Source organism: Leucoraja erinacea, chromosome 11, assembly GCF_028641065.1.
Source record: "Leucoraja erinacea ecotype New England chromosome 11, Leri_hhj_1, whole genome shotgun sequence".
NCBI lineage: Eukaryota > Metazoa > Chordata > Chondrichthyes > Rajiformes > Rajidae > Leucoraja > Leucoraja erinaceus.
In genome coordinates this window covers 56,095,380-56,114,227 of record NC_073387.1, presented here as the reverse complement: position 1 = coordinate 56,114,227, position 18,848 = coordinate 56,095,380, and the positions used below count along the sequence as shown (strand labels likewise).

General features: G+C 49.4%; 1 protein-coding gene across 1 annotated transcript in view; it reads left to right on the top strand.

Moving 5' to 3' along the window:
- LOC129701385 (teneurin-2-like) overlaps window positions 1–16,058 on the top strand; it is a 372,354-nt gene extending 356,296 nt beyond the window's left edge. The window contains exons 23-26 of the mRNA XM_055642523.1: window positions 3,899–5,513; window positions 6,282–6,289; window positions 11,154–11,276; window positions 13,977–16,058. Coding sequence (XP_055498498.1) covers window positions 3,899–5,513; window positions 6,282–6,289; window positions 11,154–11,276; window positions 13,977–14,738 — 2,508 coding nt within the window. The 3' untranslated portion in view covers window positions 14,739–16,058. The remainder of the gene's footprint in view (window positions 1–3,898; window positions 5,514–6,281; window positions 6,290–11,153; window positions 11,277–13,976) is intronic.
- The last annotated feature ends 2,790 nt before the right edge of the window (window positions 16,059–18,848 follow it).

Genomic DNA, 18,848 nt, shown 5'->3' with positions numbered 1-18,848 from the left:
CTCTTTGCGACATGTTTACAAGGAACACATAACAAAGTCTTTGGAATTTCAGGCAAGAAAGCCAGTCCCACTTTATAATAAAAAACTTCGATCTTACAGTGTGTCTGCCAAGTGATCCTGTAATCCTCTCATCCCCCAGGGAAATGATTCTTCTGAAGAAAGGTCTCGACCCGAAACGTCACCCATTCCTTCTCTCCAGAGATGCTGCCTCTCCCCGCTCAGTTACTCCAGCATTTTGTGTCTGTCTTCGATTCTTCTCAGCTGCTAACCAATTGTTCTGAAAATTAATTGATTCCAGTAAATCAAAGATTGTCGTTCACCGAGGTGGGCAGTGTAACCGTGTGGGGGTGAATGAATAATTGAAGTGCAGAAGAAATGCAAAATGAACACAAAGGCAAAAATGCTGGTGGATGGATGGATTGAAACAGGCCCTTCGGCCCGCCAAGTCCATGCTGGCCATCCATCACCCGTTCACACAAGCTCTGTTTTATCCCACTTTCCCACCCACTCCCTACACACCAGGGGGTCATCGCAGAGGGCCAATTAACCTACAAACCCGCACGTCTTTGCAGGCGACACAAAGCTGGGTAGCAGCGTGAACTGTGAGGAGGATGCTATGAGGATGCAGGGTGACTTGGACAGGTTGGGGGAGTGGGCAGATGCATGGCAGATGAAGTTTAATGCGGACAAATGCGAGGTTATCCACGTTGGTAGCAAAAACAGGCAGGCAGAGCACTATCTAAATGGTGTCAAGTTGGGAAAAGGGGAAGTACAACAAGATTTGGGGGTCCTTGTTCATCAGTCTATGAAAGTAAGCATGCAGGTACAGCAGGCAGTGAAGAAAGCGAATGGCATGTTGGCCTTTATCACAAGAGGAATCGAATATAGGAGCAAAGAGGTCCTTCTGCAGATGTACAGAGCCCTAGTGAGACCACGCCTGGAGTATTGTGTGCAGTTTTGGTCCCCTAATTTGAGGAAGGACATTCTTGCTAATGAGGGAGTGCAGGGTAGGTTTACAAGGTTAATTCCCGGGATGGCGGGACTGTCAGATGCTGAGAGAATGGAGCGGCTGGCCTTGTACACTCTGGAGTTTAGAAGGATGAGAGGGCATCTCATTGAAACTTATAAGATTGTTAAGGGTTTGGACACGCTAGAGGCAGGAAGAATGTTCCCGATGTTGGGGGAGTCCAGAACCAGGGGCCACAGTTTAAGAATAAGGGGTAGGCCATTTAGAACACTTTTTCTCACAGAGAGTTGTGAGTCTGTGGAATTCTCTGCCTCAGAGGGCGGTGGAGGTCGGTTCTCTGGATACTTTCAAGAGAGAGCTAGATAGAGCTTTTGATGACAGCAGAGTCAGGGGATATGGAGAGAAGGCAGGAACGGGGTACTGATTGGGGATGATCAGCCATGATCACATTGAATGGCAGTGCTGGCTCGAAGGGCCGAATGGCCTACTCCTGTACCTATTGTCTATTGTCTATTGTGTTTGGGACGTGGGAGGAAACCGGACCACGCAGGTCATGGGGGGGAGATGCTGCCTGTCCTGCAGAGTTACTCCAGCCTTTTTTTTGTGTCTCTCTTTGGTTCCTTCGTGCGAGGCAAACTGGAATAATTGGTCCATTGAATATAATCCGTTTTTAAACGCCCGTGATTATCCCAATGGTACTAAGGATAACATATTACCACAATTATCCAGTTTGCGCCAAAAAAAAAAATATCAACTCTATATTGAATAACTGTCAACAAATACATATGATGCTTATTGGAGCAGTTTCCGAATAGAGAAAAAAAAACAAGTCTAGTGAAGCAACGCTCTGTCTGTGTAATCACAGTGAGACAGGGAAGAAAGGCATTTATCTCAATATGTCAGTTGTTTGGAATTGCTATTTACGCTATCCCAGTGTACCGTGAATGTTTCCTCTTTAAGTGCTATTTATTTAAGCCTTTATGAAAATGATGATGAATTTGCTTTTGGCACCTCGGCTTGATCCAATCAAAGGCACACAAGGCTATGATTTATTTGCCAGTTTTGCTCTATTAGCAAAGAAGCAATTCTGCCGCACGGCACAACCAGACGCCGAGCACTCGCTCACGGGCTCCCGCCCGCAACCTCTCTCGAACTAATTGATCCACCGCTCCGTGACAGACTTGGCAGAGTCAATAGACAATAAACAATAGAAATTAGGTGCAGGTGTAGGCCATTCGGCCCTTCGAGCCTGCACCGCCATTCAATATGATCATGGCTGATCATCCAACTCAGTATCCCGTACCTGCCTTCTCTCCATACCCCCTGATCCCCTTAGCCACAAGGGCCACATCTAACTCCCTCTTAAATATAGCCAATGAACTGGCCTCAACTACCCTCTGTGGCAGAGAGTTCCAGAGATTCACCACTCTCTGTGTGAAAAAAATAGACACAGGAGTAGGCCATTTGGCCCTTCGAAGCAGCACCGCCATTCAATGTGATCATGGCTGGTCATCCCCATTCAGTACCCCGTTCCTGCCTTCTTCCCATATCCCCTGACTCCGCTATCTTTAAGAGCCCTGTCTAGTGCTTCTGTAACCTGTTCGGTTGAAATAAGTTTATTATCTAAGGTTAGGTTTATTATCGGCACGTGCACTGATGTCCAAACAGATCGGTTAATACAATACATAGATACAATAGGTTCAACGTCAGTTACAGTACGTAAAGCAAAGTTTATACGTAACACAGAGTGTGAAATATAGTTCCCAGCATTGTAGTGCTAAATATAGTTCCCAGCATCAGTCTAAGGACTTGCTGTGCCGCTTATGAAAACAGTGAGATGCAAACTAATTATCACCATGAAGGAACAAGGAACTGCAGATGTCGGTTTATTAAAAATGATACAAAATGCTGGAGTAATTCAGCGGGTCAGGCAGCATCTGTGGAGAAAAGGAATAGGTTGTGGCGCCATCTGGTGGTCGGGCCACTGGTTAATCGAACCCTCGTTCATCAAGAGGTAAGAGGCACGTGACTGAGGGGCGGGGGTTAGAAAGGAAGTTGAGGGAGTGACCTGCAGCAGCGACACGCAGTTACTCTGGGCTCAGCAACAATGCTCTTGTATTGGAATTATTTTTTGTTTAAAACCCCTGTCCCACCTTCACGACCTAATTGGCGACCTCTGCCGAGTTTTCCCTTGACTCATACTCGCAGCATGGTCGTCCTGAGGTGGTAGGAGGTCTTCGTAACTCTTCCTCACGCTCGTGAGTGGTCTCCGCGTACTCGTGGCCTCAAGTAGGTCGCGGCGTTTTTTCCAGCCTGACAAAAAATGTCCAGGAGTTAAAAAAAGGTCGGCATGGAAAAAATTGATACTTTTTACTCGTAGGTTGGTCGTAGGTCGGTCGTAGTAGATCGTGATGGTAATCGTAGGGCGGTACCTGGCCCGAGAAAAAAATGCAAACATGACATCATTTTATCATGTGATCATTTTCCACTCGTAGCTAGTGTAGTTGGTCTTAGGTGTGGAAGACTGAGGTCGAGGGGGGTCATAGGAGGTTGTAGACATAGACATAGGAGGTCGTAGACATAGTCGTAGGAGGTCGTAGACATAGTTGTAGAAGGTTGTAGACATAGTTGTAGAAGGTCTTTTACTTCGGCGAGCCAACACGATCGTGACAGTTCAACTCGTCTAGAGTCTTCTAAACTCGTGGATTTGGTCGTCCAAGTGGGACAGGCCCTTAATGAAGCTCGTCCTTGAGTCCACAACGTCTAACTCACTTTATCGCGCTTTAAGGTGACGTTTCGGGTCGAGACCCTTCTTCAGGCATCTGCGGAGATGCTGCCTGGCTCGCTGAGTTGCCCCAGCACTTGGTGTGGAACTATGAGTGTGTTTGGTTGATCCTGTTTCTAAACCACGTTTTTCTTTCTTTCAAACAGTCGATGGTCCTCCTCCTCCAGAGCCAGCGGCAATACATCTTTGAGTTTGACCAGACGGATCGGTTGCAGGCGGTGACCATGCCGAGCGTGGCCCGGCACACCATGTCCACCCACAACTCCATCGGTTACATCCGCAACATCTACCACCCGCCCGAGAGCAACGCGTCCATGGTTTTTGATTTCACCACGGAGGGGCGAATACTGAAGTCCGCCTACCTGGGCACGGGGCGGCAGGTGTTCTACAAGTACGGCAAGCTGTCCAAGCTGTCGGAGATCCTGTACGACAGCACCGCCGTCACGTTCGGGTACGACGAGTCGACCGGGGTGCTGAAGATGGTCAACCTGCAGAACGGCGGGTTCTCCTGCACCATCCGTTACCGCAAGGTCGGCCCGCTGATCGACCGCCAGATCTACCGCTTCTCGGAGGAAGGCATGGTCAACGCCCGCTTCGACTACACCTACCACGACAACAGCTTCCGCATCGCCAGCATGAAGCCCATCATCAGCGAGACGCCGCTGCCCGTCGACGTGTACCGCTACGACGAGATCTCGGGCAAGGTGGAGCACTTTGGCAAGTTCGGCGTCATCTACTACGACATCAACCAGATCATCACCACGGCCGTGATGACGCTGAGTAAGCACTTTGACACCCACGGGCGCATCAAGGAAGTCCAGTACGAGATATTCCGCTCACTCATGTACTGGATGACCGTTCAGTACAACAGCGTGGGCGGAGTGATCAAGAGAGAGATTAAGCTTGGCCCTTACGCTAACACGACCAAGTACACCTACGACTATGACGGAGACGGCCAGCTGCAGACGGTCGCTGTCAATGACAAAGTCACGTGGCGTTACAGCTACGATCTGAATGGCAACCTACACCTCCTGAACCCTGGCAGCAGCATTCGCCTCATGCCTCTCCGCTACGACCTGAGGGACAGGATTACCCGGCTCGGAGACGTGCAGTACAAGCTGGACGAAGACGGCCTGCTCTCTCAGCGGGGCTCCGATGTATTTGAGTACAATTCCAAGTGTCTGCTCACCCGGGTCTACAGCAAAACCAACGGGTGGAGCATACAGTATCGCTACGATGGCCTGGGACGAAGGGTCTCCACCAAGACCAACTTTGGGCAACACCTGCAGTTCTTCTACTCCGACCTCAACAATCCAACCAGGGTCACGCATGTGTACAACCACTCCAGCTCAGACATCACCTCCCTGTACTACGACCTCCAGGGGCATCTCTTTGCCATGGAAATCAGCAGCGGGGAAGAGTTCTACATCGCCTCGGATAACACGGGCACGCCCTTGGCGGTCTTCAGCAGCAGAGGGCTGATGATCAAGCTGCTCCATTACACCGCCTACGGAGAAATCTACCACGACTCCAACACTGACTTCCAACTGGTGGTGGGTTTCCACGGAGGCCTGTACGACTCCCTCACCAAGTTGGTCCACCTCGGCCAGAGGGACTACGACGTGCTAGCTGGGCGTTGGACCGCCCCCGATTACTCCATCTGGAATGATATTGGCAAAGACCCTGCCCCCTTCAGCCTCTACATGTTCAAGAACAACAATCCCCTCAGTAACGTTCAGGACGTGGAGGATTATGTCACGGGTAAGCGGGCGGGCCATCGACCAGGCGGCGCAGCGGCAAAGCCTGGCCGCGCCAGAGACAGGATTTGTGGTCGGATTGAGTGTTGAGACTTTAGAGATACAGTGTGGGGGAAAATAACCTGTGATCCCACCCAGTCCTCGTCGACCAGCAGATCACGGTGGTGCAGCGGTAGAGTTGCTGCCTCACAGCGCCGGAGACCCCGGGTTCGATCCCGACTGCGGGCACTGTCTGTACGGAGTTTGCACGTTCTCCCCGTGACCTGCGTGAGCTTTCTCCGAGATCTTCGGTTTCCTCCCACAGGATTGTAGGTTAATTGGCTGGGTGAATGTGAAAATTGTCCCTAGTGGGTGTAGGATGGTGTTAGTGTGCGGGGATCGCTGGTCGGCACGGACCCGGTGGGCCGAAGGGCCTGTTTCCGTGCTGTATCTCTAAACTAAACTAAAGACCTAGCTTCAAGTCAAGAGTGTTTTATTGTCATGTGTCCCAGATAGGACAATGACATTCTTACTTGCTTCAGCCCAACACAATATGGAGACATAGTACACTGTAAACAATATGATAAACCAGAAAAACAGCTCAGTGTGTGTATACATATATTACACATACTGTATATGTACATACATATACACATACATATATATGGTATATAGTAGTATATTATATAGTTCGATCCTGACTTTGGGTGCCGTCTGTACGGAGTTTGCACGTTCTCCTTGTGACCACGTGGGTTTTCTCCGGGTGCTCCAGTTTCCTCCCAAGAGTCCAAAGACGTACAGGTGTGCAGGCTAATTGGCTTCTGTGATTTTTTAAATTGTCCCTATTGTGTCAGATAGAATTACTATACTGGTCGGCGTGGTTTCGGTGGGCTGAAGGGCCTGTTCCCACGCTGTACCTCCAAAGTCCAATGACTTTATGGACATGTTGGCCTTCACAACAAGAGGAGTTGAGTATAGGAGCAAAGAGGTCCCTCTGCAGTCGTATAGGGCCCTAGTGGGACCACACCTGGAGTATTGGGTGCAGTTTTGGTCTCCAAATTTGAGGAAGGACATTCTTGCTATTGACGGAGTGCAGCGTAGGTTCACCAGGTTAATTCCCGGGATGGTGGGACTGTCATATGCTGAGAGAATGGAGCGGCTGGGCTTGTACACTCTGGAGTTTAGAAGGATGAGAGGGTATTTTTTTGAAACAGATAAGATTATTAAGGGTTTGGACACGCTAGAGGCAGGACACATGTTCCCGATGTTGGGGGAGTCCAGAACCAGGGGTCACAGTTTAAGAATAAGGGGCAAGCCATTTAAAACAGAGATGAGGAAACACTTTTTCACACAGAGAGTTGTGAGTCTGTGGAATTCTCTGCCTCAGAGGGTGGTGGCGGCCGGTTCTCTGGATGCTTTCAAGAGAGAGCTAGATAGGGCTCTTAAAGATAGCGGAGTCAGGGGATATGGGGTGGATGGGGTACTGATTGGGGATGATCAGCCATGATCACATTGAATGGCGGTGCTGGCTTGAAGGGCCAAATGGCCTCCTCCTGCACCTATTGTCTATTGTCTAAACAGATTGAAATAAATATTAGCAATGTGATCAGGTGGGCTTCCATCATCCTCATGGGTTCTCCCGTTCATCTGTTCACTTGGGGCAATGTACCGTGTGGTCGGATTTGAGTGTTTGGACTTTAGAGATGCAGCGTGGATACAAGTCTGTCATCCCACCGGGTCCGCGCCGACCAGCGATCACCCCGTACTCTAGTTCCATCTCGCACGCTAGGGACAATTTACAGTAGACCAACAAGACCTACACCAAACCCAAACCAATTAGGAGCCGACGAGGGCATTGGATCCAATTTGTGATCCCAGCTACAAAGACAGACGTGTACAGCAATTCGTTCTTCCCCCGCACACACAATTAAAGCATGGAATAATCTCCACCCAACTATCGTTACCCAACCAGATGCAACTAAATTTAAAGTAGCTCTTTCTTCCCAATAACCCTTTCTGGCTTAAGCCCTCCCTTCACCACCTCCAGTTTAAATTCCATCTGGAATATTTTGGAGGACCAAGAACCAAGAACCAAGCCAATTCGCCTACAAACCTGCACGTCTTTGGAGGAATCCGGAGCACCCGGAGAAAACCCACGCGGGTCACAGGGAGAACGTGCAAACTCTGTACAGACAGCACCCGTCGTCAGGATCGAACCCGGGTTTCTGGCGCTGCGAGGCTGCAACTCTAACGCTGCGCCATCCTGCCGCCCGAAATCAAGTTACAATTTGAAAACTTTGCAAAATCTAGTTTTGTTTTTTAATTGATCACAAACCAGCACAGACTCTACCACTACGCCACTGTTGATCAATCACCAGTTCTATGTTTCTCACCCACTCCCTGCGCACCTGGGGAAATTTACAGAGGGGCCGATGAACCTGCCCACCCGCACGTCTTAGTTTGAGGGTGGGTTGAACCGCGAGTAAAATGTTTTGTAAAAACGGAGCCCTTTCTCAGCGGGCGTGTGTCGAGTGCAGCCTGACTTATCATAGGCTGCCACTGCCACAGAGCGCACCATCCTCTACAGACAGCAATGTGACCTTGTCCTCAACATTCCTCACACCCTGCCAATCCCCGCTCAATTGTGGGACCTGGTTGTAAACGGCAATTGTCTGAAATTCTATCAGGATGGAAAGGAAAGCTGAGAACTAGGCTTTCTAACGCTCCCATTCTTAGAAACTAGTGGCAAGACGTGGTGCTCCAGATTCCAGCATCTGCAGTCTTTTGTGTCAACAAGTCGTGACAGTTACTTTCTAGTCAGATGCAAATAAGTCCAGATCGGTGCATTTTTTTAGACACAAAGCCGGTACGCATATCAATTAAAAATTAAGCTGCATTTAGCAATTAACTGTTTCCAGCAATATATCCTCCCCTCTTCTGTTTTGGTTTTATAATCAATCAACATAATTTAATGCACTAATAAATGAAAACTTTTAACAGGGCTGTCCCACTTGCCGTTGTTTTTCAGCGACTGACGGCATCATTGACTGATGTATCTGGTCACCGAAAAATATGGGGTGTGGTGACGTATTCACGCGCGCCGTTTTTGTCACCGATGGATTTTGAAATGATCAAAATCTTTTGGCGGCGCTGATATGATGCTGGCAGTCGCTGAAATAAATCGCCAAGTGGGACAGGCCCTTTAGACTTCAGACTTTGGAGATACAGCGTGGAAGCAGGCCATTCGGCCCAACCGTGTCCGAGCCGCCCAGCGATTATCCCATACCCTAGTCCTGCCCGACACACAATTTGCAGATGCCAATTAACCCAACAAGCCCGCACGTCTTTGGAGTGTGGGAGGAAACCTGGGGCACCTGTAAAAAAAACCACGGGGTCACGGGGAGAACGTGCAAACTCCGTACAGACAGCACCCGCAGTCAGGATCGAACCTGGGTCTCTGCCGCTGTAAAGCAGCAACTCTACCGCTGCGCCACCGTGCCACCCAAAATCAATTTAAAATATGGGGGGGGAGAGGATTTTAAATTTAGGGGGAGAGGATGGGGGAGGGGGGGGAGCATGGGGGGGGACTAATAGGAGGGGGGGAAATAAGACAGATGGGGGGGCAGGGAGAGGATGGGGGGGGGGAGGGGGAGAGGATCGGGGGGAGGGGGAGGATGGGGGGGGGGAGAGGATGGGGGGAGGGGGAGAGGATGGGGGGAGGGGGAGAGGGTGGGGGGAGGGGGAGAGGATGGGGGAGGGGGGAGGAGGGGGGAGGGGAGGGAGGGGGGGGGGGGGGGGGGGGAGAGGGGGGGGGGGGGGGGGGGGGGGGGGGGGGGAGGGGGGGAGGAGGGGGGGGGGGGGAGGGGGAGGGGGGGGGGGAGGAGGGGGGGGGGTGGGGGGGATAGAAAGAACCGGGAAGGAGAAAGGGGGGGAGGGGGCAGGGGAAGGGAGGGGGAAGGTGGGAGAGAGAGGGGGAGGGGGGGAGAGAGGGGAGGGGGGGGGGAGAGGGAGGGGGAGGAGAGAGGGGGAGCGAGGGGAGAGGGAGGGGGAGAGGGGGGGGGGTCAGGGGGAGAGGGATGGGGGGAGGGGGAGGAGACCTTGGGGGGGGGGGAGAGGATGGGGGAGGGGGAGAGGAGGTGGGGAGATTAAAGCATGGGGGATTCCAAAAAATGGGGGAGGGGGGGGAACTGTAGACTGGGACCAACGTTTCAAGATCTGTCTTCCCGCAGACGTTAAAAGGGAGGGAGAGGATTTCAGTGGGGGAGATTATTCCAGGATTCCCGAAAAACCGGCTAGGTTTTTGCCGCACCTCCATACGGAGGGGGGAGAGGGGGAGCGCGATAACGGGAGGGGGATGAAATCAAAGGGGGGAGGGGGACCATTTTCAGGACTGGGGGGGAATGATACAGGGACTTAAGGACAGCAGCAGAATCAGGGAGATTCGAGGCAGGTAGACAATAGACAATAGGGCAGGAGTAGGGATTCAGATTCGGGGGAGGGGGGAGTGGATCATGCCATCAGGGGAGAGGGAGAGGATGGGGGAGGGGGAGAAGATGGGGGAGGATCCTGCCTTCTCCCCATAGGACTCCAAGCATGGGTACAGGAGGCAGTGAAGAAAGCGAATGGATGTTGGCCTTTATAACAAGAGGAGTTGGGTATAGGAGCAACGAGGATGGGGAGGCAGTTGTACAGAGGTGTGAGACCACACCTGGGAGATTTGTAGCAGTTTTGGTCCCCTAATTTGAGGAAGGACATTCTTGCTATTGATGGATGGATCGTGGGGGGAAGGTTAATTCAGGGGATGGCGGGGGAGTCATATCCTGAGAGAATGGAGTAACTAGGCTCGTATTCTCTGAATTTAGAAGGAGGAGAGGCGAGGTTATTGAGAGGATGTAAGATTGTTAAGGTTGGAGAACAAGAGGAGGAAACAGTTCCCGGGGTGGGGGGGGGATGGGAACCAGGGGCCACAGTTTAAAGGGGGGTAGAGGACTGATCTGATTTTGGGGACGACCACACAAGCTCTCCACCATGACACGGGAGGGGCAGAGGATGGGACTGAGGGGGAGAGGAGGAGTAGAGGCCATTTCGGGGATTGTGGTTATGATATATACGAGGAGTTTGGTTCACAGAATAGATGAGGATTTGGGAGAAGATGGGGAAAAAGTTAGGTGCAGGAGAGAGGATGGGGGGGGCCTGCACCGCCATTCAATATGATCATGGCTGATGGGGCGTATCCCGTACCTGCCTTCTCTCCATACCCTCTGATCCCCTTAGCCACAAGGGCCACATCTAACTCCCTCTTAAACAAAGCCAATGAACTGTGGCTCAGCACCCTCTGTGGCAGGAGTTCCAGAGATTCAGGTCTGTGTGAGAAAAAGTTCTTCTCTGGCGGTTTTAAAGGATTTCCCCCTTAACCTTAAACTGTGACCCCTTGTCCTGGGACTAGCGGGAGCAATCTTCCTGCATCTAGCCTGTCCAACCCCTTAAGAATTTAACAAAGAATCTATACTGCCCTTGAATCTTCATTCTGAGAGTATAAACCATTCATCCAGTTCATTCCAAAAGACAGTCTGAATCCCAGGAATCAGTGGTGAACCGTCTACTGTAGACTGTGACCAACGACCTTCAATTCTGTCTTCATAAGCCTCTCTAGCACGTCCAAGAGTCCACTCTGGTGATGTTCGGATTTCAGTTGTACAACATTATTCCAGGATTCCCGAAACCGGCTATTCGTTTTGCCGCACCTCCATACGAGCTCGTGGAGAGTCAGGAGCGCGATAACGCACGGGTATGAAATCAAAGCCAAATATTTCCACCATTTTCAGACTGCCAACTTGTCGAATGATACATGTTCTTAAGTGACAGCAGCAGAATCAGGCCATTCGACCAACCATGCAGGTAGACAATAGACAATAGATGGAGGAGTAGGCCATTCGGCCCTTCGAGCCAGCACCGCCATTCAATGTGATCATTGCTGATCATCCACAATCAGTATCCCATTCCTGCCTTCTCCCCATATTCCCTGACGCCAAGCATGCAGGTACAGCAGGCAGTGAAGAAAGCGAATGGCATGTTGGCCTTTATAACAAGAGGAGTTGAGTATAGGAGCAACGAGGTCCTTCTGCAGTTGTACAGAGCCCTAGTGAGACCACACCTGGGATATTGTATGCAGTTTTGGTCCCCTAATTTGAGGAAGGACATTCTTGCTATTGATGGAGTGCATCGTAGGTTCACAAGGTTGATTCCTGGGATGGCGGGACTGCCATATGCTGAGAGAATGGAGTAACTAGGCTCGTATTCTCTGAATTTAGAAGGATGAGAGGCGATCTTATTGAAACATGTAAGATTGTTAAGCGTTTGGACACGCTAGAGGCAGGAAACATGTTCCCGATGTTGGGGGGGTGGTCCAGAACCAGGGGCCACAGTTTAAGAATAAGTATGCATGACTGATCTGATGTTGGGTCCACGCCCACACAAGCTTCTCAACCATGACACGGTGTCGAGGCCAGTTCACGGAGATTTAAGAGGGTGATGTGGCCCTAGTGGCTAAGGGGATGCACCGAGGGTATGGATAGAAGGCAGGTAGAAATTAGGTGTTGGATAGATCAGCCATGATCGGCCCTTCGAATGCCGCACCGCCATTCAGGGCCGATCATGGCTGATCATCCAACTATTTTCTATGTTCTATGCCTTCTCTCCATACCCTCTGATCCCCTTAGCCACAAGGACCACATCTAACTCCCTCTTAAATATAGCCAATGAACTGGCCTCAACTACCCTCTGTGGCAGAGAGTTCCAGAGATTCACCACTCTCTGTGTGAACAATGTTTTTCTCATCTCGGTTTTAAAGGATTTCCCCCTTATCCTTAAACTGGGGGTATCCTGGACTGTAGATTGAACATGGGAAACAAAAAAAGCATTTTAGCCTGTCTATTTTAAAATAAATTTTTAAGTTTCTATAAGATCCCCTCTCAATCTCCTAAATTCTGACAGAGTATGATTACTTTCTCTATGCAGTCTGTATTCATAAGACAGTCCTGACATCCCAGGAATCACCTAAATTCTGTGAACACATCTGTGCAATCCCAATATTTACGTTTAAGATGTTGAATTCAAATCCAGATTTTCACATGCCAAAGAACATGAATTCTCGGATGACAAAAAATGCTGGAGAAACTCAGCAGGTGAGGCAGCATCTATGGAGCGAAGGAAATAGGCGACGTTTCGGGACGAAACGTCGCCTATTTCTTTCGCTCCATAGATGCTGCCCCACCTGCTGAGTTTCTCCAGCATTTTTATCTACCTTCGATTTTCCAGCATCTGCAGTTCCTTCTTAAACATGAATTCCAGGGTGACTTTTTCCAGACCATTTTTTCTATGTGCTCATTAGTTAAGACAATTTAGATAACATCATTTAGTCTCAATACACTAAAATAACTTATTCCTGGTTGGAAACCTGTCCGAAAATCAGTTTACGTCACCCTTTACAATTTGATTTGCCCAATCTGCAGAAGAAATTAAAGTCACTGGGAATTATTGTAGGATTTCCCACCACAAATTGGAGGAGCAGCACCTCATATTTTGCTTGGGCAGTTTACACCCCAGCGGTATGAACATTGACCTCCAATTTCAGGTAGTACCTGCTTTCTCCCTCTTTCCCCTCCCCTTCCCAGCTCTCCCACAGCCCACTGTCTCCACCTCTTCCGTTCTTCTTCCCGCCCCCACAACCCCCACATCAGTCTGAAACATAGAAATTAGGTACAGGAGTAGGCCATTCGGCCCTTCGAGCCTGCACCGCCATTCAATATGATCATGGCTGATCATCCAACTCAGTATCCTGTACCTGCCTTCTCTCCATACCCCCTGATCCCTTTAGCCACAAGGGCCACATCTAACTCCCTCTTAAATATAGCCAATGAACTGTGGCCTCAACTACCTTCTGTGGCACAGAATTCCAGAGATTCACCACTCTCTGTGTAAAAAATGTTTTTCTCATCTTGGTCCTAAAAGATTTCCCCCTTTATCCTTAAACTTCTGGACTTCCCCAACATCGGGAACCATCTTCCTGCATCTAGCCTGTCCAACCCCTTAAGAATTTTGTAAGTTTCTATAAGATCCCCCCTCAATCTTCTAAATTCTAGAGAGTACAAGCCGAGTCTATCCAGTCTTTCTTCATATGAAGAAGGGTCTCGACCCGAAACATCGCCTATTCCTTTGCTCCATAGATGCTGCCTCACCCACTGAGTTTCTCCAGCAATTTTTGTCTGCCTGGGAATTAGTGTAGGATCATTAATGTTTTGTTTAGTTTACAGATTCTGTCGGCCCACTGAGTCCACAACAAACATGTTCACACGAGTTCCATGTTATTCCCATTCTCCCATCTTTCCGTTGCACATCACGAGAAAACTCAATATTCAAGTCTACATCGAGCGTTTTAATGCTTTCCTTAATGGAACTGCTGACGTTAATTTAATGATTTGGTGTTCAGTTTGTTTCAGGGGTTCAGCAGGCTGCGGAGAGGCTCAACAACGCCTTCATGGCCTTGGAAGGATGCATCCTGCCCAAGTTCTCCAGGGTCGGGCACAAGGAGAGGCCGGGGCACTGGTTCTCAGCCCCTAATTCCATCATTGGAAAGGGGATCATGTTCGCGGTCAAGGAAGGCAGAGTGACGACCGGCGTGACTCCCCTGGCAAGCGAAGATAGCCGCAAAATAGCCAGCGTTCTAAACAATGCGTACTACTTGGACAAGATGCATTACACCATCAGCGGGAGAGATTCGCACTACTTGGTGAAGATTGGCTCGTCGGACAGAGACCTGGCGACGTTGGGCGTGACGAGTGGCCGCAAGGTTCTGGCGAACGAAATCAACGTGACGGTTTCGCAGCCGACAATTCTGCTTAATGGGAGGACTAGAAGGTTCACAAACATAGAACTTCAGCGCAGCGCGCTGCTGCTCAATATTCGCTACGGGATTACACCGGACACGCTGGAAGAGGAGAGGGCCCGGCTGCTCGACCAGGCCAGGTTAAGAGCTCTCATGAACGCCTGGTCGAAGGAACAGCTGAAGGTAAGGAACGGGAAGGAAGGAAGTCGACTGTGGACTGAAGGAGAGAAACAGCAACTTCTGAGCTCGGGCAGAGTTCAAGGTTACGACGGCTACTATGCGTTGCCCGTGGAACAGTACCCAGAACTGGCAGACAGTTCCACCAACATCCAGTTCCTGAGACAGAACGAGATGGGAAGGAGGTAACAAACCGAACTGCTGTCAGCTCCGACCCAGCGAGAGCTGGAACGGTGATCACAATCACTATCTCCTCTCCTAAGGAGATGGAAACTCATAGAGTGGGTGCTGTGAATGGCAAGCCGGGGCGGGAAGCTGAAGAGAAGAGTCAAACTCATGTGAAGATGATTTTGCACCTTTGTTCTTCAGCCTTTGAGGACTCTCTCTCTCTCTCTCTCTGTCTCTCTCTGCAGTGGGCTGGAGCCCGAGGAGAGGACTCGACGAGTACCCCTTTTTATAGGATAGCTCGGGTCCACACTGGGCTGGGCAAAGACAAGTCTCTCTGACGGACTCAGTAAACTTACTGCCTCATTTGTGTAGAGTCCAGAAAAATGCCCACCGTGAATGAACCAGGAACTTTGTGGATGCAACCTTTTGTAATATAAGCCCCCCCCACCCCACCCCACACCCCCCCGCAAGGAATATTGGTTCGAGCATACCAGAAATGTGACGGAGACGTGTTTAAACCCCCGAAGCGGACTTCTTACACCGATGTTATTGTTTTGTTTATTGCCATAGCAACTGTAGTGGACGCAGTAAAGCCTTTGAGGTGCTAGTTACTGGATCCTGCTTTCCGACGGGTGGGCGGGGGAGGGGAAGGGGCCCATCATGTTTCTGAAGATGTGACGTAATGAATAAAACAAAAAAAATATGTTATTGTCATACACACTGTCGTACTCTTTTTAAAAAGAAATTTAAATAAAAAAATTAAAAGTTACATTGTGGAGAGGTGGCCGTGTGTGGGCTCTGTAGGGCCTGCATCGTCTCTTAAAAAATAGTCGTCAGTAATGGTTTAATGGTAGACTTGTGGCCAATGTATCACCGTTAGAAATGGCACTGCTTTTCACTCAAACCCCCTGTTCACTGGATCACAGGGGAGGGGGAGGGGAGGGGAAGGGGAGCAGGAAGTACTCGACAGCGACAGGTACACGGACTAGAGCAGTGGTTCCCAACATGGGGTGTATGCCCCACAGGGGGGCAATTTGATTTTTAAGGGGGGCAATTGAGAGCGACTGAGGAGGTCTGGGTCCAAATTTTCGATTTTTTTTTTTTTTGGGGGGGATTTTCCATCAGGTGTAAACTACATATGTAGTTTATGTTTCAGATGTTATTTTGAGTAAATAATTTTTTTTGGGGTAAAAAAAAGGTCTTTATTGTGTAGTTATTACATAATCACCGCGCCATCGCTCTTCATGCACGTCGCACGAAGCGCGCGAGGACACGGGAGAACCTTATTTATTGAATTTAAGAGGGAACTGCAGATGCTGGAGAATCGAAGGTTACACAAAAAAGCTGGAGAAACTCAGCGGGTGCAGCAGCATCTATGGAGCGAAGGAAATAGGCAACGTTTCGGGCCGAAACCCGGAAGGGTTTCGGCCCGAAACGTTGCCTATTTCCAGAAGGATTTCGGCCAGAAACGTTGCCTATTTCCTTCGCTCCATAGATGCTGCTGCACCCGCTGAGTTTCTCCAGCTTTTTTGTGTAACCTTATTTATTGAATTGGATTTAGAAATGCGATTCAAAGAGCTTTTGCTAAGTTACCCGTATAATATCTATTTCCTCCGTTTTCTCTCAAGAGAAAGGAAGGAGGGGGGGGGGGGGGGGGGGGGGGGGGGCATCAGGATTTTAGAGGTGATTAGGTGGGGCATGGCCAAAAAAAAGGTTGGGAACCGCTGGACTTGAGGATGAAACGGCAACAAAATACCCTGCTTACTTCACCCCCCCCTCTCGACTTACGACAATCACACTGCAGTCACCAGAAAGGCAAATGGAGAATTTTAATCTTACGTTTTGGTTTCGGTTTTTTTTTTGTAATACTGTATCTGGAAGAATTGTCCATGAAGGTTTTTTATATTAGTTTCTGATTTTTGCTGCTCAGCAAATATTAGTCACAGGAAATTAAAAAAAAAGTAATTTATGTAAAGGTGTTTCAATAATGTTTATATACTTTAAAATAAAGTCTTTAAAACTGAACAAATGTCTGATATTGTCAACCCATATTTATAGAATACTACGACCATGTCTTTGGGTATTCCAGTATTTTCAAAAATAAACTTTGAGATGTGATCTCACTTTGTTGGTGATCTTGTTTCAGACCAAGTCCAGCGGGCATCAGCAAAGATGGTATTATCTGTAAATGTGTACTGGTTTAGGCGTTGATCAAAAGGATCCCGACCCGAACTGTCACCTTTCCATGTTCTCCAGAGTCCCATAGTGCAGAGATCCATTGTTCAAGATGTGGACTCTTATAGAAACATAGAAACATAGAAATTAGGTGCAGGAGTAGGCCATTCGGCACCTTCGAGCCTACACCGCCATTCAATATGATCATGGCTGATCATCCAACTCAGTGTCCCGTACCTGCCTTTTCTCCATACCCCCTGATCCCCATAGCCACAAGGGCCACATCTAACTTATGCCCCTGTCCCACTTAGGAAACCTAAACGGAAACCTCCGGAGACTTTGCGCCCCACCCAAGGTTTCCATGCAGTTCCCGGAGGTTTTTGTCAGTCTCCCTACCTGCTTCCACTACCTGCAACCTCCGGCAACCTCCAGGAACCGCACGGAAACCTCGGGTGGGGCACAAAGTCTCCAGAGGTTTCCGCTCAGGTTTCCTAAGTGGGACACGGGCGTTATACATCGGAGCGACCAAACGCAGACTGGGCGATCGTTTCGCAGAACGCCTTAGCTCAGCCCGCGTGAACCAACCTGATCTCCCGGTTGCCAGACACTTTAATTCTTCTTCCCATTCCCACACTGTCCCAGGTCTCCTCCATTGTCAGAGTGAGGCTAAACGCAAATTGGAGGAACTGCATCTCATATTTTGCCCGGGCAACGGTATGAATATTGATTTCTCTCACTTCAAGTAGCCCCGACATTCCCTCTCTCTCTATCCCTCCCCCACCCAAGTCGCACCACCTTCTCGTTTTCACCCAACAAACAGCTAACAATGGTCTGTTTGAATAGACAATACACGATAGACAATAGGTGCAGGGGTAGGCCATTCGGCCCTTCGAGCCAGCACCGCCATTCAATGTGATCATGGTTGATCATCCCCAATCAGTACTCCATTCCTGCCTTCTCCCCATATCCCCTGACTCCGCTATCTTTAAGAGCCCTGTCAAGCTCTCTCTTGAAAGTAGCCAGAGAACCGGCCTCCACCGCCCTCTGAGGCAGAAAATTCCACAGACTCACAACTCTCTGTGTGAAATAGTGTTTCCTCGTCTCTGTTCTAAATGGCTTACCTCTTATTTATAAACTGTGTGGCCCCTGGTTCTGGACTCCCCCAACATCGGGAACATGTTTCCTGCCTCTAGTGTGTCCAAACCCTTAATAATCTTATGTTTCAATAAAATGCTCTCTCATCCTTCTAAACTTCAGAGTATGCAAGCCCAGCTGTTCCATTCTCTCAGCATATGACAGTCCCGCTATCCCAGGAATTAACCTTGTAAACCCACGCTGCACTCCCTCAATAGCAAGAATGTCCTTCCTCAAATTAGGGGACCAAAACTGCACACAATACTCCTGGTGTGGTCTTTCTAGGGCCCTGTACAACCGCAGAAGGACCTCTTTGCTCCTATACTCAACTCCTCTTGTTATGAAGGCCAACATGCCATTCGCTTCCTTCACTGCCTGCTGTACCTGCATGCTTACTTTCATAGACTGATGAACAAGGACCCCCAGATCCCGTTGTACTTCCCCCTTTCCCAACTTGACACCATTTAGATAGTAATTTATGGAATTCCCTGCCACAGAGGGCAGTGGAGGCCAAATCACTGGATGGATTTAAGAGAGTTAGATGGAGCTCTAGGGGCTAGTGGAATCAAGGGATATGGGGAGAAGGCAGGCACAGGTTAGTGATTGGGAACGATCAGCTATGATCACAATGAATGGCGGTGCTGGCTCGAAGGGCCGAATGGCCTCCTCCTGCACCTATTTTCTATATTTCAATGTTTCTATGTCTTCCTGTTTTTGCTACCAACGTGGATAACCTCACATTTATCCGCATTAAACTGCATCTGCCATGCATCTGCCCACTCACCCAACCCGTCCAAGTCACCCTGGATTCTCAAAGCATCC